Raw genomic sequence first — 25,451 nt, forward strand, 5'->3', positions numbered from 1 at the left:
GAAATTTCCAAATTATCTGGAACAGGCTTTAGCCTCACAGTAATAAAAATTAGAAGAGATTCCTGATAGCGCTGGTGGAAAAGGCTTTCACTTGCACAGGGCAAATTATAAATAGTATGAACGTGCACTTTAAAAAAAAAAAATTCTCCACCTCTTAAGAGATGTGCAGGACTTATCACCCCTGCTCTGATCCAAATCCTCGTGGTTGAAAATTTATATTAGATTTTATCAGTGAGGCCTAAGTCTAGAAAAATCAATGAAGGTTATCTTTTATGTTGCAGGAACTTGTGGAAATATTGATTTTCATTTTATAGTGAATTTGGAGCATGAGTTGGTAATCACTGCTGAGCTGACTACAATGTTTGCCTACTGTATCTTTTACTGAGTTTTGCTCAAGTATTTAAGATAGTATATTCCTGTTGATTTTTAGCATGTAGTTGGAAGTCAAATGTTTCTTAATACAAGTTGGTGCATCTTATGTTATATAATGTAATCCTTCAGCGTAATGGTGATTAGCTAGTGTCTGTTGAATGATTTCTGAATTTAATAGCAATGTTCAGAATGAGAAAAAGGGAGATTTCAGGACTCTGCTCATATATCTTGCTTCTCCTTTTTCCTTGCCAGTCACTAAAACACTTAAGTGAAATACAAAGTGTAAGAGAATATAATGAAGAATAAAATGAAAGATTCTAGAAGATGAAATTTCCATGTATAGAAAGAGTTAGGAACCTGAATAACTGCTAGTATACATTACAGCTATTCAATCTATTAAGCATTAAATCTTTCAGAACTAATGAAAGCTAGAAAAACTTCTACTGATAAAAGATACCATGGCCACAGTTTATTAACTGAGTCTGGATCCTTCATCTTAGCTCTTAAAAATGCTTTAACTAGGTAAAAAAGTGATTCAGAGAGTGATTTCAGAGCTTTTCTTATGTAATGCCCTTACTCGCTCTGTGGGTTTTTATTTGTACAGAGCGTGTCAGCTTTCGATGTCATTTCTATTGGCAGTGTATCTGTGCAACTGATTTTAAAATGGATGAATTCTTCAAAAATTCATTTGGATATTGAAATAAATCTGTTCCTGCCAAATTTATGCCTTTTTTTAAAAAATTATTATTTTAGGTAACATATATGTTGACTGAGTTCTTTCAGACCTGATACTGGAAAAGGAATTTTTAATACCTCCTTCACACAGTCTAACTCTTGGGGAAGTAAAATAAAACATTGTGACTTTAATAAGATAAAAGCCTAACTGACCATGAGCATTCAAAACAGGGATACTCTCAAATACTGTTCACTGTTAAAGTAAATATTGTAAAAAATAGTAGGAAAACCAAAGCCATAGCTAGTTTTAAATAGCTAGATTTTGGAGCATGGGCTGTGCTTATTCCCTCCTTTCTAAGTCCTTTGGGCAGGACCTGTTCTTCTCCGAGTACAGAAGGCACAATGGCCACAAGTACTTTGCCTGAGTGACCTTTTCAGTTTCTCAAGTAAGGATTTAGATCTGTAACTCTATAGGGATGATGAATTATTATTTTTATTTTTTTAAAACATTGGTGTGAGAAAATACTGTCCTCTGGGAAAGAAATGGTGACACTTTTCACAAAGTACATGTCCTCAAATGCAGTTGAAGACCATAATGCTGCAGGTGTCCCTGAGCACAGTATCTAAATACATGGTCATTTTTAGCTGCAGCAGATTTGCAGGAAAATGTGTATGAACTTAGCTACCTGGATCTCCTCTTGCTTGGAGCACCTGCAGCACGATACTGGGGAACAGACAAGGATGCACTTACTAGTGTGCATGGATATATAAAATGGTAGCTCCTAGAATGAACTGTGTGTCACTGCATGTATTTACATGATATTGGCATCCTGCCTAAATTATGCCCTATTATGCTTCTGATTCTCTCATTATTTTAGTATCCTAACTTCTAGTGTTCTTTCTGAGTATTGTAGCTGGTATGTCTTTTGCTTGGTTCTATCCATTTTCCTGCTATCACAGTCTCTTCATACATTACACAGAAATGTTACAGGTTTATAAATATGAGCAATGGTGTGTCACTGATTTTAGGGAGAGCAAGATTGTGTCCACTTTGTGGTTTTCCATGTGATGATTAAGCTGATTTGTATTTCTTTGGCTGGAAATCTTTTTCAGGAAAAAAGAAATGTAACAGATTGAATACTGTCTGGTCATGGCAATTGTGTGAATGACGAATAGTGATGGTGTATGTAAAAGAAATTGAGGAAGGTTATACCTGCTATAACGTTAACTTTTATAAAGTACGGTGACATAGAAAAAAGGTTTATTTTTCTTCCTGTAGGTGAATGTTTGTGTGATCCAAAACCTGTAAACCTTTAGCTTTGCCCCACAGAAATGCCTACTGTCTTCCCTGGTATTTTGAACTGAAGGAATGCTGGAATATACACTTGATGGGTTAACCTTAACGCGTAGGCAGGGGAGAATGCATAGTAATTTTTTTCTTTAAATTTAAAATTAAATTATTAACGTAATAAAAATCTTTGACAGTAGAGAAACAACAAAAAAAGGATGACCTGCAAAGATTGAGTTAAATTCTGTTATCCAAACCACAGGTGCAATTCCTTTTGACGTCAATGGGAATAGTGTCTGTGTTGCTGAGAGTAAAATATGACCCATTGTCTATTTGCTTGTCTATTATGAAACTACAGATGAGCCTGCATAACTGAACAGATATGCCTGGACAGATTTGATTGCTTTTGTTAATTGTTAGTCTTGAACCTGGCATTTGCAGGAAATTATGTTGAATATTTTATTTTGCACACTTTAAGCCAGTGCTGAGTTTAAGGAAAACAGTTAAAGGGTTCATAACACAATTAGGCAGGTTTTGGAACATTTTTCTCTGTCCTCTATTCTGTTGTCATTATTGATCTAAAGAACAAGAAGAGTTTGGGTCTTTTTCCCCAAATCAAGTCATACTTTTCAAAATCATATTCTTAAAAATTCACTAAAATTGGAAAGATTATTTTTTGCATTAATGAATAATACATTTCCATGAAGTTTTCTTTAACTGCCTATAGATTACAGCAGTGCACTTTTTAAAATGATTCTTCTCTGCTGCCATTAATTATACAAAAATGAGGGACTGCAAAGTGATTATATATGACAATCATCTGAAACTTTGCTACTGCTTGAAATAAACCTGGCTTAGCTGATTTTCAAAGTGGTAGTTTCCAAGTTTTGCCCTTAGTTGTAGCTTTACCATAAGTTTTGTTTGTTAGGCTTTAGGAAGCATTTTAGATTAAGGTTGAAGAAATGGAGATTTGCAATCAGATGATGAGATTCTGGTGTGCTGGATTCCTGAGGTTTACTGAGCAATTTATAGTAACAGAATAGAATCTCCCCCAAAGGGTGTCCTCACCATTACAAACCCTGTGTGCAGGTCATGATGCCCTCTTCCTTTCAAATTTTTTTTTTTAGAAACCCTGTTAGCTGCTGTAAGCCCCATGACTCTTTTTTTTGTGCCTGGCCAGGGAGGGAAAATACCCACAAGAAGGGTCAGCTGCTCTTGTGAATACGTACTGCAGTTACCCCAAGTCTTTAAAGGTTCTTCAAGAAAGACATTTGACCCTGGTTTGCCCCAAAGAAGGCAAGTCTTTGTAATTGACCTGGACAAATAAATCATATAGAAATATTTTCCTTTCAAAGTAATTATATACAACTATAGGATAGCCAGAAGACTTGGGATCCATATCTACTTAATAAGAAATAAAGTCTCTTCAAGTCAGTTGGTTAAAAGCCCAGTTAGGCAAACACAGCAACTTAAAGGTAATATGGAAATGAGGTGGGTTGTGGGGGATGAAAAGTACACACAAAACAAAATCAGTGATGTGGTAACACCTGTTTTATTAAAGAAAAAATCTTCCTTGGAATAATATAGTGGAAAATTAGGATTGTTAGACGTTCCTAGAATTACTGAAGAATTGCTTATATCTGTAGTATGTTGACTAGCCAGTACATTTCTAGATTACTTTGTACATATTCCTGGAAAATAAGCCAGCATTGGTAAATAGGCTTGATGCTTGGAAAGACTTTAAGATAAATCTAGTGATCATAGTATTGTAAATATGAAATTTCACTCTAGAAAACAGTGCATTTGACTTCATGAAAAAGACAAATTTTAAAGCATATGTAAAAGGTAAGTTACTTTGAATGCTGTATATCAAATTAGTTACACAAAAATGGGAAGTATTTCAGAAGTTGAAAAATACAATTGGAACTTATCCTGAGTCAGAGGAACTAATTCAAGTCATTCTCCTGGTGAATGTTTTCTTACCCATATGTATTCCAGCACTGTCTTTACATGTGTTATGCACCTCACTTATCCTAATCCAAAACCTCAAATTGGCCACAGTCATTACATTAACCTTAAAAAAAATTTTGGATCAGACCAAAGGTGTGGTTTTTGTCTGGTGCCAGTAGTCTGTGCTTCAGTTTGTTCAGGCGAGGTCTATGAGCTTTTATTTGAAACATAGGTGTTTATTAAGAACAAAAAAAGCAAACTAGCTTGTTCATTTTAATGGGCTTAATTTTCTGTAAATACAGTGAAAAATCCAATTTCTTTTTTTAAACCAACTCTTTTCTTAAAGTTTGAAACAATTCTAGCAAATAAAAATAATAGTCACTGTTTCCTTTTAATAAAATTGAGTACTATAATACAGATATTTCACTAATCTTAAGATACTTTGTTTCGTTATTTTTCTATTTCAAGTATAAATGCTATCTTTAAGCTAATGTACTGGAAGTCTGATAACCTTCAATTTAACATGGACACTATTTCAAAAAGATCTTCAGATAATTTACACACTAAATTTCAGTCACTTCAAGTTGTATGAGCTCAGTTACACGTAAATTTTGCTATTATAAAGAAAAGTATTTTATTTATTAACTTGTTCAGGTTACATGTATGTTAATCAGTACCACAAAGCTGTCCCAGTAATTACTTTTTAACTTTACTTGTGTGGAATTGACTGAAGTGAATGCCATAAACCACCAGTTGAGTATTTCTTTCAGTAATAATTGATGTTGTGCATATTTATCTTAAATGACATACTCTGGAATGCCATAAAGAGTCCAATTCTCTCTAGTACTGCAGGGTCTGTATTAATTGCATGGTAGGCACAAAGTAAAAGAATCAATAGAGTTGATGTCCATGGCCATGTCCTGCGTCCTGCTTCCTTCACTTTAAATACAGAAAAATTTCCATGGCTGCAATTTTTTTCAGCAATGAACTATGGAAGACTTTATAACTCCAGAGAATTTCACTTTGTCATGACACTGCCACATAGATGCTATAATGAAGTTGTCTTGAACATTCAGGTGGATATAAGTATGAATTTGATTGTAAAATCACCTGCTACTCTCACAGAAGTTAGAAAGTCAGGTTTTTTCATTTGTCTGAATTTTCTTGCATTTAAGAGAGATTTCAAGTCAAATACCTGTCCATTAATTTTCAAAGCACTGTGATTAATAATATATTGTTTTGTTAAAATCTCTGGCAGTCTTCTGTGGAATACTTAAGAAATGGAATCTTTTAAAAAGCGTTTTAAAAGTAGCCTGCTTCTAATGCACTACAGGGAAATAATTCCTCTGACAAATGTGCTATTTACAGTCAAATCATTTAATAACTAAAATAAAAAAAAGCAGTAGTGTGGTTTACTAGAAAGTATCTGATTCCTGTTGTCAAGCTTTTAATCAAAATCCCAGGCCTTGTGGAGTAATCTAGGGATTTTCTTTTGTGTTTTATTAGTTGTTTTTTGAACTATAATCCCAGTAATGAGCAAGTAACAAAACTCAGCTGTATATACAAAACTACCACCTATCGCAGTTCTTTCAGTCTCAAATAGGATAACCAGAGCATAACTACTGTGAAGCAATACAATTATGAATTTCTTGAGGGGGAAAAAGGAGAGATAAGTGCGCGGGAGTCAGCTAACACTGGTGCATGGGTGGCTACAGCATGCAAAGGGTTAACAAGATTTTCATTTTAGATAGTTGCCGTAGTAACAATCAGAGAGCTCAGGCTGTATCTTTTCTATTTGTGGGGAATGTTTAGATTTACAGAGTAGCTCAGCTTATTATATATCTGCCTTGATTGCTGGATAAGGTTAGTTGATTAAAAACAGAATAAGATGCATTTTTATAACACGAAGGGAACCTGCCGCCCCCCGCCCCAGCCTCCCATCACTCTTTGTCCAGATCTCTCTCTGCTTTCCCCGCGCTCGCCCGCCGCCCAAGGTGTGGCCGTAAATCAAGTTTCACTTGAACTTTCAAGGAGCAGAGGCCGGTGTCGTCTGCACTGCATGCAGCTGGAGTGCTCAGTCTTGAGCATCCCTGTTGTCCTTCCAGTAGCTGATTTGGGCCATAAAGCCGTGCTGCAGCCAGTGCTGGATTTGAGTACAGCTTCTTTTGTTTGGTGTCACAGCTCGCTCGTTCGCCATCCACAGCTTAGCAACAGAAAGTTTGATCAAAGGTCAGCTCCATGGCGGAGGAGCAAAGAGGCAGATTTTCAAGTGTTCATCACCCAACTGCTTCCCTTGGAATTAGCAGGAGTTGTCAGAGGCTCACGGGCTCTGCAGACGTGGCCACCTCCCTCCAGTGTGCAAATAGGATCTGAGCTTGGTAGAATCAAACAGCTACTCATTCCCTCTCCTTACAAGCTGAGAAGGCTTGTGACCACTGTAGCAGGGTGCTGGGTGGGCAGAGGTGGCGGTGACCCTCAAGCCAGGTGGCTGCCGTGCAAAACTGATGCTCCACACTGGCAGTGGCCTCACACTTCACCTGGAGGCCCATGTCTCCTGGGATCAGGGAAAAAACCCTGCTCCATTGGGATGCCAGTTTCAAGCCTGCCTGGAACAGCTGCTGCCAATTAGTACTGAGTGATATGTGGTAGTTGTTTGAAACCGTCTAGACGGGGTGGATGGGGTACTGTAGCATTTTAATGCCAATTGCTGTGACAAGAGGAAGAGAAATTCTGGTGTAAAGTTTTACTGACTTCTGTAGTTTGATAACCTGGACTTCTCTGATTCTGCTGATTTCTACAGCTTTTGCACTTTTAGAGCTCATGTTTTTTCATACCGCTGATGCTGTTCGTCATGTTAGGTTGCTTTCTTGGCTTCATAACACATGCACTGCAGAGGGGCTTTCTTTTCCTTTTATTGACTTCACTGGGATATTGAAGAACTAGGGACATTTGGAAGCTGGCTTTTTTTTTTTTTTTTTTTCTCAGGTATCTGAAAATTAATTTGAAAATTTTATTGGAAGTCGAGGGGGTTTGATTTGATTTTCTTTGAACCAGGAAAGGCCTTCAAGGAAAAATTACTTTTTGGAATTAAAAAATGATTATTTGGAAATTTGGTCTGAGCCAACAGTACAATAGTTTTCTAATCAGTTAAATTCAGTCCACAGTGTGGTGGTACCTAGTGTGATTTTTATTACCACTCTGAGTTTTCATTTCATAGAAAGAAAAAAATAATTAACCTCAGTCCTGTGACCTAGGTGCAATATTTTCCACTTGAGGACCTCTCCTTGCACTTGTGATCCCAAACAGATGCTTTACAGCTCCTGAGGGGTTCCATTAGAGAACATGGAGCTGCAGCACTGCTGTCTTGAAGTGACTTAATCAGTAGACTGGTGACTGGCAAGAGTTTGACATGAATATTCTGTAGTCGTAGACTTACCCAGTTATTCCATTCATCATTTTCACACTGTTTTGTTTCTACATGTGAAAGTGAATGAATCTATCAACTCCCTTTAAGCAAGCTGCATCACTCTTTTATCAATACCATCATCTAAACTCAGGATACCAGTGTGTGTACATCCATCAGTCCCAGAAATGGACATAGGTTCATAGTAAAATTCTTGCTGCAAAGAATTTAAAAAAAAATAATAATTCTTTCTGAGAAAAAGATCATTTAAATAAACTTGCCAAGCTTCCAGCTTCTTTGTCTACTACCACTTATTCCAAGTGAAGCTCTTTTAAGTTCCCTAAAATATGTAAAAATGGGAGAGGTTTGGGCTTCATTCATTGTTATTTTCAAGTTACAAACTTAGCAGCAGGTCCCTATTACCATTTTAGCCCTTCTTTTATGTGTAAATGTTTCTTAAGTATCTGAATGAATTTCCCAAGTAAAGTGAGTTTTCTTGGAACTGTTTTTACTTACAGAAAGTCTTTTACCCTTACATCCAGCTTCATTGTGTTCAAAACCAAAAGCCTGTAAACAGCATTCCTACACTACTTCTTTGTTTCCATATTTTAAGATCTATTATGCATAGTGTAGTGCGTAATCATAATTATGCATTCATGATGATGTTTGTACTGGCTTAACTCAGGAATAGTGCGAGAAAGCTAATCTCGAAGGTACAGGCTGTTTTCCTGCACTTTAGATTCTGATCTGAGCTGTTTGTTGAGTCTTACTGGAACCAGAGCCCCGTACTCACCAGTCCCACTGCTGGACTCTCCATCTTTATCTCCAGTCCCAGTGAAGGACCTTCACCCATTCTTTGAAAACTTCTTTTTTTCATGGAAACTTGCGTAGTTGCAGTTTTTCGTCATGCTGCATATAATCAGTACACTGAAGCAATTTAAATGCGTTACACAACTATGTCATACAAGCTACAAAAATGAGGACCTTTTTAATCTGCCATTGGGCATTTTAGGGAGCTTCATTTTCATTTTTATGTGAGACCAGAAAACAAAAATCCTCAGGCTTTTAAGGCAAAAATGGGAAAAAATGACCTGGTTATGCCTAACATGTCTTTCAGTGGAAGGAAGAAAGTAACTGTGAGGTAAAGGTGCTGCTCTGCTCAGTTCATCTTCTTGGTCCAAGCCTTCTGAAATGATAGAGAAAATGAAAGCACCATTAATCCATGATTCTGAGCTGTGAAAGATCATATTGATGAAAAAGTGCAGAATTTTGAAATGTATTTTCTCTGAAATCCCCATATTAATCAGTTACTTAATACTATTGTTACTTATTTAAAAATGTATACAAAATTTGATGGCATGGAAGAAAGATTAAAAACCCTACATTACTGCATAGTCATATGTTAATTTATGCTGAACTACCTTCGTTATCTAATCTATTTTAATATTTTGTGGGTTTTTTCAAGTATAATATTTGAGAAGATAGACTAGAAAATAGAAATTATACTGATAAGTGAACAGAGAATAACCAAAAAATCCAATTATTTACAAGCATTTCCATCAATATTATACATATACATATGTAAAGTTAATTCTTCATTACTTGTAGACAGGAAAGCATAGAGTAACATTGAAAATCACTAATGAAAGCTTGTTCCAGTTTTTTTTTACATAAGCAGTCAAGAATCATGCATAATGCAACAGTGTACCAACTAGCAGCACACTCACAGGAAATAATTTAAACTTGTTTTTTACGGACACAAGAAGCTGATTTTAAAGCCATCCCTAAGAAGATTGTCCTTGATTTTACATTATCCTGGGTTGATGTTTCAGTTTCTTCCATTTACTATCATACTCACTGGGTGAAAAATATCCGAGCGTCTGCTTAATAGTGATGGAATTTTCTACATGAAGATGTAAGGAGGAATTAGGTTTTACCCCATAATTATATATTAAATCAGTGTTAAAATACAGTTGTAATCAAATCCTTTCATATCCCAAGGCCACACATTTGATACAGTACATTGGAAGGTCAGAATACTTAGCTGAGTATACACCCCTTGAGACTCAACAGATGTACAGATATGTGGCCTAATCCCAAAAACGCATTCATAAGTCTGGAAGATCAGAATTGAGCCTTAATTCTCTAAAGGACTGCCACAATGTTGTGTGGTCCTTTCATCCAAATTAGAATGATTCATTATGTCTAGTCCATTAGCACCATCAGGGATAGGTGTGGGCCATAAAATCTGCATTAGGATTTCTAAATATGTCAAGGATAATCTTAAAAGGAGATAAACTGGGGTGTTTTAACTGAGCTATAAATAATTAATCAAAGTCATACATGTAGACTTCTGGTTGTTGAAGCATGTGTTAAACTTCTACCTTAAATGATTATGCTGTCTTAACAAATATAAAACTTGGGCAGAGGATTGTTTATTGGATTTATACTGTTACTTTTAGGTACTGTGTTTCTTGTTGGTAAAGGCAATGCCTAAAACATGCCTATAGATCTTAAAAAATTGGGAAGGTAAGCACAGAAGATTTTTTTTTCTGTTACGGGATTCTATTTCAAATGAGTTAGGTAGGAATTTATATATAATATTTTGAGTGCATTCAGCATGTGCACCACTGAAGTTCAAGTATTATGTCATGCATCATCAGGAGAATTACATTATAATACCTACACCATTGACTGTAATACCTTTGTATTAATCATGTATTTCAAAAAGGCCTCAAAATATTAATTGGAAATACAATGTTAAAAGAGCTGCACTGGAATATACAGCTAAAATATTGGACAAGCATATACAAAGAACTTTTTATTTTCTACCTTTTTGGTTCTGGGGAAAAAAAAAAAAAAAGATAAAAAGTACTTTTACTGCTTCTAAAACATGACTTTTGTTAACCCACCCTTCATGACAAAAATAGTCACTTTTCTAAAGAAATACACACAACCTGTGTTTGCAGTTCCAGGTGAAGTAATAACAATAAAATACTATGAGCAGAATCTGTAACTACTAGCTAATCTATAGTTCTGTGTATTGGAATGTTTATAGAAGGCTTTATGCATGTGCCTTTTTATTTTGTGTTTTTAATTGATTCTTTAGATAAATTTAAGTACATAAAATACATAAAATTTGGACTTCTGGAAATGATGGTTTAAGCCATTCATTCCAGGATTAAAAGAAGTACAACGGAGAAAAAAGCCCCAAAACTACTGCAAAACAGAACTTATTCAGTACCACACCATAACTAAGCTGTAGATAACAGCAATCATTCTTTCAGTGTAAATAGCTGGACAGTGGGACCAGGCAGAATTAACCCATACACCATATGAATGCTGTTAAGTCTTCTAGAAAAACCTCTTTAATTGTCCCCATGATCATTTGGAATATCTGTTGTCACATTAACTACCACTGGCCCAAATGATCTTCATGCAAAGAAAGGAAATGGCAGATGATTAACAGGGATTGATGGTTTATCCCAGAGTTTAGTCCCTCAACTCATCCAGCATAAACTGAATTGCAGCTAAGCTCTACTGAGCAGAGTATTCATATTTAACATTAAAACTGTTTAGCAAAAGTGGAAGGCATTACATTCAAGCAACTGCATTTGGAAAAGACTTGCTGGTAAATACTAACGTGGTCTCATTAGTAGAAAGAGAGACTTAATTCTCAGAGTAGACAATAATGTTCAACAGGGAGGTTAACCCGGTAGGAAAAATGAACTGGTAATTCAGTGTGAAAGTGTGCAAGCAGCACTGCGTTATATCTTGTCTAAAGATAAGTTATATACAGTGTGATTTCATCAGTACAGGTGCATGTCATCTCTGAAATAGTATTATCCAAACTATTCAACTTTACAGTAAAGCGGAAAGGTTCAACACCCATGGCAAATACCAGAGCGCTAAGGCACAATGATGCTGGGCATGGTACCTGCAGGTATCAGCTCACCACAACAGGGATGATTCACTTAGTGTTGTCAGGTTTCAGAATATCGTAATCATATTTACACTAATCACAGCACCACGTAAGAATACAGTTTCTTGGTGTGCTGGTCATTGTGTAAACACAGCGTGTGTCTCTGTGTGGGTATGTATATACATACACTGCTATCCCAAAGAATGAAAGAAATAAAAGAACAGGATAGAGAGTAATAGGAGAAATGTAATGTGAATGTTAAGCGAAGAGAGTGGCAGCTGCTGTCCATCCCATGCTCTTTGGGAAGGGGAGGAGTTATCCAGACATTGTTAGTTAGGTGTATACAAAATGGAAGAGAAAGATGAGGGGACAGGGCAAAGTAGGAGCAGCTGTGGAGTGAAGCCAGGTGAGAATACTTTATAGGAGGAAGAATGGGAGTAGAAAGCCCATCAACGTAGGATGCTGTGGGCAGGGGAAGCTCACTGAGTATTCAGAGGTCCAGTTTACAGCTTTTCCATTCCTGTTCCTACTAGTTGGTGGTCACCTCCTCCAGGACTACATGGCGAGCAGCCAGTAGGAATCACCAGGAACCTCAGCTAGGGCTAAGTGCTCTGGTATCTAGATCAATTATTTAAAACCTTCGTGGTTCTGGGGAAGATTTTGAAGATGGGTTCCAAGTGTACCCTGGATTAAATAAAACAAGCTAAAGTTGCTTTTGACAGCCATAATTTTGTACCTAAATTACAGTGAGATTTGATTTATGTTTATTTTATAGATTTGAAAAAAATGCATTCTAGCTAGCTAACATGAAATTACCTCAACGTTTAGCATACATTTAATTTGCATTAGGGACATTCATCAGGAGGCATATTTGTTACTCATAAAAAATTTTGAATCATATTGGAGTCATGACAAGTGTTGGAAAATATTAACAGACCTAGGGTGTATTTTTTTTTGTTTGAATATTTTCTTTGGTCTGCTTTAGGTTTGTGGATATATGGTGAAATGTATGTTCAGTTTTGTCACTTGACAAGTGATGATCTCTTGGGGTAAACAGCAGGGTTTCTCAGTTGCAGGGAATCCCAGCTGTCTTTTGGGATTCCATCTGTGTGTGCATTTTTTTTCTTTTTTCTTTTTTTGTTTTCTGGCAGCCCCACCCCCACCTCCCCAACCCTTTTTTTATTATTATTATTCTTGAAACATTTAAAGGCTTTGGTTTGACCTCTTGAAATGTTAACAATTCTTTTTCTTCTACCATCACCTGAAAAAAAAATAACCTACCCCCGAAGAGACTCTCTTCATGTAAGTGGAATCCCAAAATAAATAGCTAGATGTAATGCATGTAAACTAGGAATGACGCAAGGTGTTTCACAGCCAGCCAGTCCGTACTGCCATGTTAACCACTAGCGCTACATAATGAGAATCTAGAGCCCTGGGCCAAAGAGACATGAGGACTTTTTCCTCCCACCTTGTCCAAGATACTGGGAAAGCCCCTCCATCTTTCCTCCATCACTAGTTTCATGGGCCATCACAAGCAACAATTTGTCTATCTTCTTTCTGCCAGTTAGCGTGCAGGCACACCAGTTACATCTCTGCAGGTAAACGGGTTCTTGTACTCTCTTCATCTCGCCATAAGACAGGCATCTGATGGATGGTACTTGAACACTCCTCTCAAACACTGGGTTCCATAAAGTTGTAAAGGAGTAACTAACAGTTATCCCAGGCTGTCTGCAGATTTAGGTGAAATTAACTGCATCTATTACATTTGTATCAGTTTTTCAAAATATATTGGTTTCCAACTACAAGGACTAAGGATTGCAAAAGTTCTCTTGTGTTTAGTTTAAGCTTCAAGATCTCACCGAATGACATAGCAGGGGCTGTGAAAACTGAAATCCTGGTGCAATTGTACAATTCCAGAATAGGTGTTTATAGGCTGGAGACTGCCATGTCTTTGTTTTATTTGGTGGTGTTTGTCATCAGCATGGAACCACAGCACCAAAAACCTTGACACCTCCAGCCTCGTGTGAGTGGAGAAGAGTTGCCTGCGCATATCTTACAAAGAAAGCTGTGGTACTGTGAAGTGCTGCCATAGGCTTTGACTGGCAGGGTTTCCAGAGAAGCCCTTGACATAAATATTTTTGCAAGACTGAATCCTCCTTTGAAAAAGATAAGAGTTTTCAGGGAAGCCACAAAACTGAAAGACGGTCCAGCTGATTGCACACAATTTGACAACAAGATGGGGGTCTGTGTCTGCTCTGTTTGGGTGGGCCTGTCTTAGGGACTGATGAATTTGTAATCAGTTATATGATAAATACATTGAGACAGTCAATGTAAGCATGGGGTGATAGAGTTATGACTCTCCTTCTTAGTCAAAAACATCTTAAAACAAATATTAATTAGGGGTAGTTTGAGACTTATGCAAATCTCTGTTATTGCCCAGTCCAGAATGAGCCCTTAGGAGACCTTCCCAATTGAACTAATTTGATGAGCTTATAAAGTTTTGCTGTATTGAGTGTGGTGACCACCAAAGGTGAGCTTATCCTCTCGAGAGCAGATGTTCTGCAGTTTCAGAATGTCAGCAAGTACGTCAACCCTGTGATGCTGAAATTGAATTTAAATTGAATTTCAAAGTAGAAACCTCTGTTGGTGTATTAACTGGTGTTTTACTGTCCCAGACTCATATCTGAAGGCACCTGAGGTATATTTACAGCTTTCCTCCCAATACAGTCTTGTTTTTAATTGGCTATATAAAGTAACACCGCACAGTGGGGCATGAGAACTTTCTCCAAGGGCGTGAAGACATTTTGGTAATCTCCTGTATCTTTCATGGGAACTCAGGCTCTTTGGAAGATTTAGTAAGAAAATCGGTTTGTGGGAACCAAAATACAATTAGAAGCAAAGCCCTTGTGTATCTTAAGTCTCCAGTAACTTTCCTCTGTTTTGTTGAGAGTACTTTAAGGAAGTAATTTTGTCATTTTAGAGCCCTGTACTGAATAAAGAAATAAAAAAGTTTAAAGAGAGAAATGTAGTGATTTTTCAACGAACGGTATATCTCCTTAGATAATGTTGAACACTGGAACATGGTGCCTGGGACAGGATGGTCATGTCACAGTGACTTGCTGAACATCAGTTCAGTACCTATTTCTTGCTCTGGCACAGCTCCTTAGGAAACAGCTAGCAATAATGAGGCATTTGACATCAGAATTTCATAGATTTCAAACAACTTGCTCATACTGTATTTCTCTTCAGTGTGGGGGTTTCCTCAAGTTTCTGCCAGGCCACACACATCATATGTTAGAAATCTTTGCAGGCAAGAGCCCATCTCACTTTACTTGTCAGCACTGATTCCTTTTAGCAAGAGTGCAAAACTATTTTCGGCCTGCTGTGATGGCTATTTTTATCTCCATTAACCTCTTGACTGAATATAAACATTTATTGAGGGTTACCTCCCTTGTTTGTCCAGTTGCTTCAAAGGTTAGTGAAAAGTGGATGCCTGCCTGACCTCTTTTATCCTCATTAGCTGATTCTAATTGTTCCCTGAGAGATCACAGTTTTGACCCTGTTTATCCTTGTCAAATTTGTCTAGTTGTGGCATGAGGACATTAGCAAATACTGCATTTTCAGGTAAAACTTACTCAAGAGTAGAATACACACTTATCTAGTGTAGTGAACAAAACTTTGGTTCTATGATGTGCCCTCGTTTCCAGAATGTGAGGTTACTTTTGTATGGCCCCATCTTATGGACACTCATGTTAGCAGATCCCTATGATTATACTTAGGCAGTAGGCAGAATGTTTTGTAAGCTTCTGAGTAATTTGTAGCAGTTCTTTTGGAGGGAGAAATAAAATTTTGTTTGGTTTTTGAAGCAACTGTAATATTGTTGCTCCTGTGGCAAGAAAGTTTTTCTTTGTAGAAAGGTACCTTTCTTAAGCTAGAGATATTCCTGATAGCAGTGTAAAAAGCCCCGCAGTATAAAGTAGCTAACACCTCCCAGCACCACCATTACTTTGGGAGTGACTGACTAAATGTTGCAGGATGTCAAATGCATCTTAGGAATTACGGAATGATTTTCATAGTACTCTGGGAGTCAGAGCATGAACATACTTCACTTCTTGGGATGGTATCCCAAAGTTAAAGAGCTGTCATGAAGAACATATTGCCCTTCCAAGAATTTCTTCTATGTCAAGCCAAGAAAGCCCTTTTTCATGTTCCTCAGTGGATCTCAGTTGTGGTTGTACGGTTGGGGCAAAGGACCTGGCAGGTCTCAATTAGGTATCTCAAACAGACAGGTTCCAGGCTTCACAGGTTGTAACCAGTGCCTTAAATCCCACAGACACTTAGTGAAGATTAAAAAGCACTGGTGTAATGCGCTCAAAGCACGATATCCTGCTTTACAAGCAGGTTGCCGCATTCTGCACCAGCTTCAGCTTTCAAATGGATTTAAAATGTAGCCTCAGGTATAGTGCATTGCAGTAGTCTAATCTTGAGGTGATAAAGGCATGACTGATTTAACCATAGCTTCTTGTTATCTTGGACTGGGGTCTTTTCATTTTAACCATTTTAGGGAAATGGCCTTTCCTGAATCAGCAGGCTTGCTTCAATTCTTACTATGTAATAAGGCACAACAAGAGCAAGCCATTGTCAGTGGTGAACACCTCCTATGAACATGTAAACCTCACAGGATGCCAGACCCCAAGAACTGCTGCGGTGGTCCTGACTCATCTTACAGCTCACACAATGTGCCTGTGAGGTACTTCAAAGAGAAGCCATTGCCTGTCTCCCTTAGCGGAGCTGCCAAGCTTTACAAGCAGCCAGGGCCTTGTGAAGTTTTGCTTTCATATTAAAAGAAGTTTATTTACATATCTGTGCAGAGCTATGGGAGAATGGGAAATTCTTTTGAGGAGTCCACCAGCTTTTCTGGCCTAGCAGAGCTGTGAGACGAAACCCAGTTCCTCCTCCAGCCTATCTCTAGTGCCTAGAGACCACTCACAGCTGCTGAACTGATTACAAGTTTTATTGCCAAACCGACCTGGAAGCTAACATAGTGATCATGTAGTTTTTAAAGCTCAAAAAAAAGCCCTGTAAAACTGGGGATGGCAAAGCAGACTCACGTCCTGACTGCTGGTGCTCAGTCTACCTGCTGCTGCTGCTTCACCTCAGAAGGGATAAGGCACCTACATGGGCTCCTGTTGTCTGCCTGGGACTAAGCCTACCACTTAATCAAGGAGAAATTAATCTCCATGAGAAAGTCAAACAGTATCTCTGCATCACATGTCTTCCTCAGCAGTATGTGGTTAAATATAATCCTTTCCCAGGACATATAATTTGTCCTGTCTATGTAGATAATAAGCTATTGCCCAGCACATAAAGATCCTGATGGTATTTGAGGCTTCTTAATACCACCTTACGGCAATTAGTACCCTTACAGATGGGACACAGTGAAATGTTGGATGTTTGGGAGGAAGAAAACCAGAAATGGTAATAAGATCTTTTGAAAATTAAATAGGTGATCCCTTCCACACTTAAAAGAAATAATTTTGGTTTGTTTTATTTTTTAGCTTGTCCTCCAACTTAAAAGTAAGACTCAGTTGAATGTCTTAAACATTTACACTGAACTTGGAAGTGTCCACTACCTGATTAATATGGCACTGTCTTTTGATTGTATTTGGGATTACCAGAGATTAAGAGGACATAAAAGCACAAAAGACTTATAAAGGCTTGACTGAAATGGCAGTTGGAGAAATGCAGCATGTGGAAGGAACATGTCCTGGACCTCCTGTTCATCATGGCTATGCAGTTATGGTTGCTAAAGCTTGTATTTAATATGGGTATGATTGTCAGCTGTGTGAAGAATAGCCACTCTTCCTTGTTTCCATAATAGCCTTAGCTCTGGTTTGGTGGAAACGACAGTAAAGTCCACACTTTTCTATAATAGAAGGTAGAAATGATAATTTGATTACCTTTCATCTGATCTCTTTAATATCTTTTTCAGTTCATGCCTCATTTGCATCATTTTCTGTGCAGTCCATGTGTAAATACTTTGCACTGATTACATAGTTGATAATACCAAGCCTCTTGGTAATTTATATATGAACATAAACAATTTTTTACAAAATAATGTTTTGTTTACTAGCCAATTAGAAATCAGAATTTAAATTCAGATTTCAAATGCATGCAGTTGGTTTGACTCTTGTAATACTTTATATAAGCAAACACACTTTTTGCAACTTCCCATAGAAAAAGTATTATTAGGAATTAAGACACAGCATGTCTCTGGTTGCAGTATTTTTACACTAGGTAGGTATATTGTTGCTAGCTGATGCATTCCTTTTTGCTAATCTCATTCCTCAATTTTATCTGGTTTTTTTCCAACACTTCTGGAAGATGAATAATGTCATGGAGTACATATAGAAGAAGTGTGACTTATGCATAAAGATTTATACGAAAAATGCAAAATATAAAATGCAAATTAAGCAAGGAAGACTATATTTGATAAAACAGTATTAGAGAATAAACAGATAAAAAAGCAATGTGAAGAACTGTGACACTGAACACATCTTATTCTATCATTAAAATATTGTTATATAAAAATTATGTCAAATATATCTTATCTAAGATTATGCATTTAATCTTATAGAACTAAAATATTTTTAGTGTCTTATTTTCACTAAATATTATTGTGTATATTTGGGGAATGTAATGTGTTCTTTGTTAATTCTTAATATACTTCACTACATTTCGAGAACAGTAACAGATAATAAATGTTGCCAATGGATATAGAATGTCCATGTAAATATATGATTTTCCACATCTTATTTTTTTTTTAAACTCTCTTAACCATACAGAATATTACAATAGAATGTAGCTGGAGCCAACTAGAGAATCATAGGTGAAATATAAAAATAACTAAATCTTCTTAGAAAAGGTTGTAACGACTTGGTGAGAATTATATTCCTGGAAAAAATAGTTACATGGTGACTGTTGAACTTTTTACTCTCTCTTGTGGTTTCATGCTTGATATAGAGAAAAAGAACTGTGCAGGACAGAAGTCAAAGTGGCATCCCAGTGCCACACACTGACAAACTCACAGGGGTTTTGCCATTTCATTAGTAAAAGGAGTTAAGTGTTAATAAATCTGAAGCCTCTATATTATCTCCTCAAATACCAAATTCTCTAAATATAGCACCTGAAATATATACAAGAGATGGTTTTCTTAAATGTGTATCTCCTTGCCTGCATCCCTTTCAGGTGCAATGGATGTCATGCTTTGCTGTTGTGCCTTTGAATTTATTAATACAACTTCTTTTATAGTCTTTTCGGAGACAAAGTGCAGTGAATCATTAGCATTATTATTATTTCAGACATTGTAAAATCACACATCAACATTTAGCAAAAGGGGAAAAAAAAATCCATTATCCATTCACAACAATTTCCTATGATAATACAAATGTTACCCAGGACAGATCTTTGAAATGGATACTGATTCTTTAAATTCTTTCCTGTCTGTTTCAGGAAATAGTGAGATCCCATTGATAATGAAGTACAATGTGTCTAAAGTTCACTTCTGAACACTTGGCTCTTTGCTGTGAAAGTCATCTGCATTCCCTTTATAATTCTCAGCCACCAGAGATCTGCTTAATCTTGGAGATCTGATCCAATATCATTCAGAAAAATCCTTGATAATAGTTTCACCATTCAATCAATGAAAGAACTAAAGCTTACTGCTTGCATCTCCTTAAAAAAAAAAAAAAAAATCCCGAGGCAGGGGAATAAGACCTTGGCTTATGGGTTTGGAGATTTTGTTGTTTGCAAATAAAATGATTATTACTATTATTATTCAAGTTCTTAATCAAGGCAAGCAAACGGCATCTGTTTGTTATCATCCTTCCTACAGAAGACAAAGGCTTCAGTCCCTATGGTACTGACTGCTGGCCCCAAGTGGTTGCTGGATGTGACTTGGCAAGGAGTAGAAGACAACAAAAACAACTGCATTGTGTACAGCAAAGGTAAACACAAGCTGATTTTTTTTCTCTACTTTCTTGTGTAAGGTACTGAAATTAAAAATACCTGTTGCATAATAGGAAAATGATGTAGTTTGTCTCCCCTTAAAGTCAAATAGTTTTCATTCCTATTTTCCTACTATGTTCGGGTTTTGTTTTGGTTTTTATTTTTTCCTTTTAATGATATAAAACCATGGTGTCTGTAGTGTACTAAATGCTTTATAAACACAGAAGGATGTAGCTGACATAACACATACCATCTATTTCTCTCTGAGAGTTAGTGCCTCTTGGCACACATCAGCAAAATCTGTACACTTTGAATAGGTGAATTCTTTCTGACATTTTATTGGGCATACTGGATAGCATTTCTCCATGTTACGTTACATTGTATACTACCTGAAATCTGTTTTTGTAAGAAGAATGCAAACTTGATTGGACTCTGATAAGACTCCTTGTCAGTATGGTAACAGAAGATAACTGGAACTGAATTTCAGGGTTGTCACCTCTGACATTCCAGTCTCTGTGTAGTGGCATGATGTGATGATGCTTCACTGGAATGTATTGGCTAGTGGCAATGTGTATCATTTCTGTCTTATGTGAATTGTCATATTTGCCTAAGTCAGTATGAGTTCTTATGAGGCCCCCCAAACATGTTTTGTCTAACCTACCACATCTAACAGCTACTCTGGTTCAAGATTCAAAGGCTTTTGCCTTGCCTCTTGAACCAACTCAAAGAGCTGTTGGTTCAGTCCATAGGGACAAGCTGTTCGTTCAGTCAGTCACTGTGAAAGCTTTGTAAATGTGGTTATGGTATCATTACAGTATGCTAAAAAACCCAAACAAATAAACAAAAAAAGCCCAAAAACAAACCCCCCAAAAACCACCACCTGAATACATGGAATAAGAAAAACTTATTTAGTGTAGCTAGTTTTGGCATTCCCCCTGAAGATCGGGTTGCAAAACTATGACTTTCCTTCCGTGTATTTCAATCGCCAGTCTCAGCACTTTGTGAATACTTCAGAACATGCACTGTGCTTGTTTAATTTCTTTTAGGTTTTATTTCTAACCAAACAGACCTACTGAGATCAAAGATGTGTTTGCTGAGGCAACCTAGTGACCATTTCAGCATACAAGCATCCAGGCAAATAAGCACCCATATCAATATATTAACATACAAAACACTAATCATAACATCAAAGACTCCTAAAAACTTACTAGAAACAATTACAACTTGTTCCTATAATCATTGCAATTTATACACTTATAAGAGGATTGCTTTTAAACTGCCACAAGCCTTTGAAAGTTGAAACGCTGAAAACAGGGAATTTGCATGTTAAAAATGAGTTGCACACCAGGGTCTTATAAATTCTTTCTATAATAATTACAGAATGCCGACACATTCATTCTGCAACCTGAAACACCTGCAGTACTAGAGAGCTGGGCTCAGATCTAAAAAGGGTTGAGCTGCCCTTCCTTTGGAGCTTGCTGATTGCTGCCCAAGTGGAAGGAACAGTGATGTGCTCTGGGTAACGTAGTGAAGGTTTTCCCGTAAATTCAGAGCTGCAGTCTGCTATTCATAGTATTGAATACTCACAGGCAAACTTTTCTGCAAGAACTTTTTAATGTAATGGGAAATTACTTTCACTCGAAAATATAGCTTCTGCAAATTCCCATAGGATGACGTCTTATCAAGTATTACATTCTTTCTGTAATTATAATAATACTTAGCACATATATACCAGTAAGACTTTTCATCTTCAAAGTACTTTACAAACACCAACTAATTCATTAGACAGTTTCACTGCTATCTGTCTGATTGAATCAATTGAAATACGATCATTTTTTTCAAATACTAAAAACTTTCTTCAGTTCGGTACAATCTGAGTAGCCCAAAACATTAGTCTTTTCACTGAATCGTGCTGGATTTTGTTTCACTGACGATACTGGCTATTTTAGTACTTGGTTAACAGAATATTGTGAGACAGTCATACAGTGCTAAACATGAATTCTGTTATCCTTACTACAGATGCGTATTATAACTAAAGTCGGGGATAAATTTGGGCCCTAATTTATAAATACATGTTAAAACCCTGCTACTCCACTAAACTAATGTGGGAAATAAGTTGTAGATATGCTTTGCCTTCACTGCATTCTGTTCATCTCTTTGCGCTTTGAATTTGCTGCTCTGTTGTTCATCAAGCACCTACTCTTGCCTTGAGCTCTGCTGGGATTTTTGTACTAGAAAGATTAATTGGCTTGCATCACAAAACAATGTCAAATAGAAGATGGTAAAATAAATAAATAGAATAATGTTTCTTCCTTCAATTTGTATCTCATCATTCCAGATTACATTGCCTTGATTTGTGTTAGCTTTCTGTCTCCTATAGTGCCATTATTTCTAATGAAACGGTGTCAGCTGGCATGTAGTTGTAATTCGATGTTATGTTGTAGTTGCATGTGTATAATTTTGTTACTTTGCTTAGCAATACATTGTTATTTCTGAAAGCAATTAGCTGAACAAATGTGTGGTATTGTACATGTAGCCGATTTGGTCACCTGGGAGCTGTTTTCCTGACTATACCCAAGATGAGATGAGTGGAAAGTAAGAGGAAAGTAAGTTTAAGAATTGGCTAGGAGTATATGCTACTAGTCCATCATTTGCTGAATCAGAAGCACATGCCGTATTTCCTTTTAGGTTTTTACAGTGATACCTTTGAGAGCAGATTTTTCCCCAGATCTTTCAGGAGAGCATAGGAGTGTCAGCCTGACTTCCAGTTCACTGGAGACTGTGGGCACTGTAGTCATCCACGTATTGCACATGGAATAATCACAGGGAGGGGAGTCTGGCATGTATTTCCTATTGAAAGCAAATCTGAGCTGGCCAGCTGACTCCCTATTTGCTTCAACAACTCTCCATATTTTTTTTTCTCTAGGCAAGTAAACACAAAAAGTGTGTGCACATGTATGTAGTATATAAATACAATGTACATCTATAGGATTATATTGCTAAGTTATTGCAGTGGGATCACAATTCACCTTCTATATAAATTTTTAGGTTAAGAAATAGGTTATTTAAAATCATACATCATAGTACATTCAGAGTACATAGCTATGAAATAACTATTCAGTATTTGAAATTTATTCTGTTTAGTGTAGGATACTTATTTCTGTCTGTATTTTTCATAACTACATTTCCCTAATACTAGGATGAATTAGAAAAGGGAAAAACAGTTCATTAGTTTCCCTTTCTGCAAGCCCTGATACAAGCTGGCTACTCATGGTGTCTGCCTTTATCCCATTTTATTTTCTTGAAAGGAAACTTTTACAACTGTAATTACATACTTCTTTTTTTTATATATATATTTTTGTCAAACTTCTCTCATGTTTCAAAACTAGTCTATTCAATTATTTTAAGAGATGCCTTAGAAACAGTGACTGAAATTTTAGAGACAGATTTTAGGAATTGTAGCTTATCTAGAATTACGAATACATTCTTTCCAAAAAACAGCTACAGAGTTTCAGTAATTCAGGCAAGATACCTTGGCAGCGAGTATTAATGCATGAATTGTATGATCATCACAACGTAGTGTACTTGAGGAGCATTTGTAGCTGACATGCACCAGACCTGGTAAATCTCTCAAGACCAGAGGTAGGAGTGCCCCCACAACCTTGGAGGGGGCTGGGGTATTAACTGCACATCTTCCAGTGGGACTGTAAAGGATTTTAAAAAATGAATTATGACCAAATAGAATAGAAATGGTGTGAAAAAATACAGTTGCACAGACTGAAAACCATGTTCATCTAGCAGACATTTTTCTAGATATTATTTAAGCCATTTATGTGAAATGTATGGATACCGTATGTTTAGTGGCATTGTTAAAACAGGGTGTCTGTACAAATATTTAGCTGTGGGAATTATAAAATCATAAGGCGATTAAGTTAGCTAGTTGTGAAATTCCAATATTGCTTTTTAAATGACTTCAGGATATAGGAGGTGCTAAGGTTATTATCTGTTATCAGGAATACAGCGGAATTGTACGACTGGATAATAACTAAACAACTGACACAATGTAAAATTACATTATCAGTGTGTTAAAACAAAATTGCGCCCTAAAGGAGTCTACATGCCAGCTCAGAGCTGCAGTGTAATTATGCTTAACTCTGATAATTAAAATACAACGGAGATCAACAGAATCATTTTCATTAAGAAAATTATTAATGATGGTGGTATAACAGTAATTGATTGCAGAGCACCACAGGATAACTCTGTGCAGGAAAACCAACATGTTTAACGTTCGTCTGGGCCGGTTGGGTTGCATTGCGTACCACCGAGCACGCTGCCTGGCCAGGTGGCAGCTGCGGGGCACGTCTGCTGCTGCAAACCCCAGACCAGAAAACGGCTGCTGTTTGGGCTGCCCTTTGGAGGGAGAGGGACGGGTGCTGGTGGACGGGGCGGTGGGATGGGGTTGGGTACAGCTGCCAAAAAGGAGCCGGCCACCGGCAGTGACTCCCACGCTTCTCAAGCCATCCATCATCTCATTTTGCATGAGGCGGTGTTTGGTTTTGGATTTCCATTAGTGATTTACTGGTGTTATTTCCTCCTCTGCCTGGCCTCACTGAGTAGTTTATGCCCTTCGTTATTTCTGAGAGGATGCAGGAGGAGGGAACAAACCAACGCCCTCGCCCCGGTGCAGTTGCACAGGCACTGCATGACATCTTCCTAAGTAATTCCATGGGATGGTTGTTAATTGTCCTTGGTGGTGTGGACACATGATATGAATGCCATAAAAAACCTCCATCCCTCCATAAGTGAAATCACAGCCAGTGCCCACTGAGCAACTATAACAAAACCCTGCCTAGGGAGGATGTTGCCTGAGGCTGAGATCCGAGAACTGTCATTTTCCTTTGGAGAAGGCTAACTGAGGCAGCGGGGTGGTGGGGGCTGAGGTTGGGGGAGTGCTCCTCCACCCAGTGAAGGGATGGGCGCTTGCTCAAACAAACGCTGCATTTGAAAGCTGCCCGAAAAAAGTCTGTTCTCCAATCACGATAGAGAACGAGCCTGCTAGGGTGGATTTACGGGATGATATTAGTTAAAATGACAGCTGCCCACACTGAAACTGTGTCATGTAGCTAATTTATAAATAGCAACTCGAGAGGCAGCACACAGGAGAGGGCAGAGCAGAAATCGGGCCTGGAAGCAGAGGGCTGCGCTCAGCTCTGCTAGGGCTTCCCCTGGCTGCATGGCCCGGTGGGTGGCTTATTTTAAGTCAGGAAATACATAACTGTTTGCTTATTTCATTGGTGCTGGGATGCGTTATTTAGCTGATGCCAGGCATTGAAGATACAAATGCTGCAAAAGGCTTACATGAAATTACTAGTAAGAATTAAAGGCAATTTTTAATTAATTTTGCTAATTTAAAGTAAACACTATTTTTTAACATATAGGAAAAGTCAGTTGTCACAACGGAAGGGCTCTTAAATTTTTCTTGAGGATTACTTTTCTTAATTATTCTGTGAGATCCTTGATACCATGTTTTCCCCAGCAAATGAGTTTTCAGCTAGCAAATACTGTTTTTTCCTGTAACTTCAGGCAATGTAATGGTATATTGAGCCACAGACATAGAAACCCTAATGAGGCACAGGTCAAACATCGTAAGGAGTTTAAACACTGCTGCATTACAATACAAGTATATTTTGGTTTGGATCAGAGGAAAAGTTGATTAATAGGCCAAAGATTAACCTAGGGCATATATCTTAGATTGCAAGGGGCTTCTTTCACATACAATTAAAAGCAAATTGGGTGAATTTACTTAGCCTGTTACACATGGACAGTCAGAAAAT

The 25,451-nt window shown here is 37.4% G+C and overlaps 1 protein-coding gene across 3 annotated transcripts in view; it reads left to right on the top strand.

Annotated features, from left to right (window-relative positions):
• Positions 1-25,451, top strand: part of ZFPM2 (zinc finger protein, FOG family member 2) — a 321,906-nt gene that overhangs the window by 187,308 nt on the left and 109,147 nt on the right. For all 3 annotated transcript variants that reach the window (XM_040588202.1, XM_040588204.1, XM_040588203.1), the window contains one exon: positions 19,505-19,616. In XM_040588202.1, coding sequence (XP_040444136.1) covers positions 19,505-19,616 — 112 coding nt within the window. The remainder of the gene's footprint in view (positions 1-19,504; positions 19,617-25,451) is intronic.

This window comes from Falco naumanni, chromosome 3 (assembly GCF_017639655.2).
Source record: "Falco naumanni isolate bFalNau1 chromosome 3, bFalNau1.pat, whole genome shotgun sequence".
Taxonomy (NCBI): Eukaryota; Metazoa; Chordata; class Aves; order Falconiformes; family Falconidae; genus Falco; species Falco naumanni.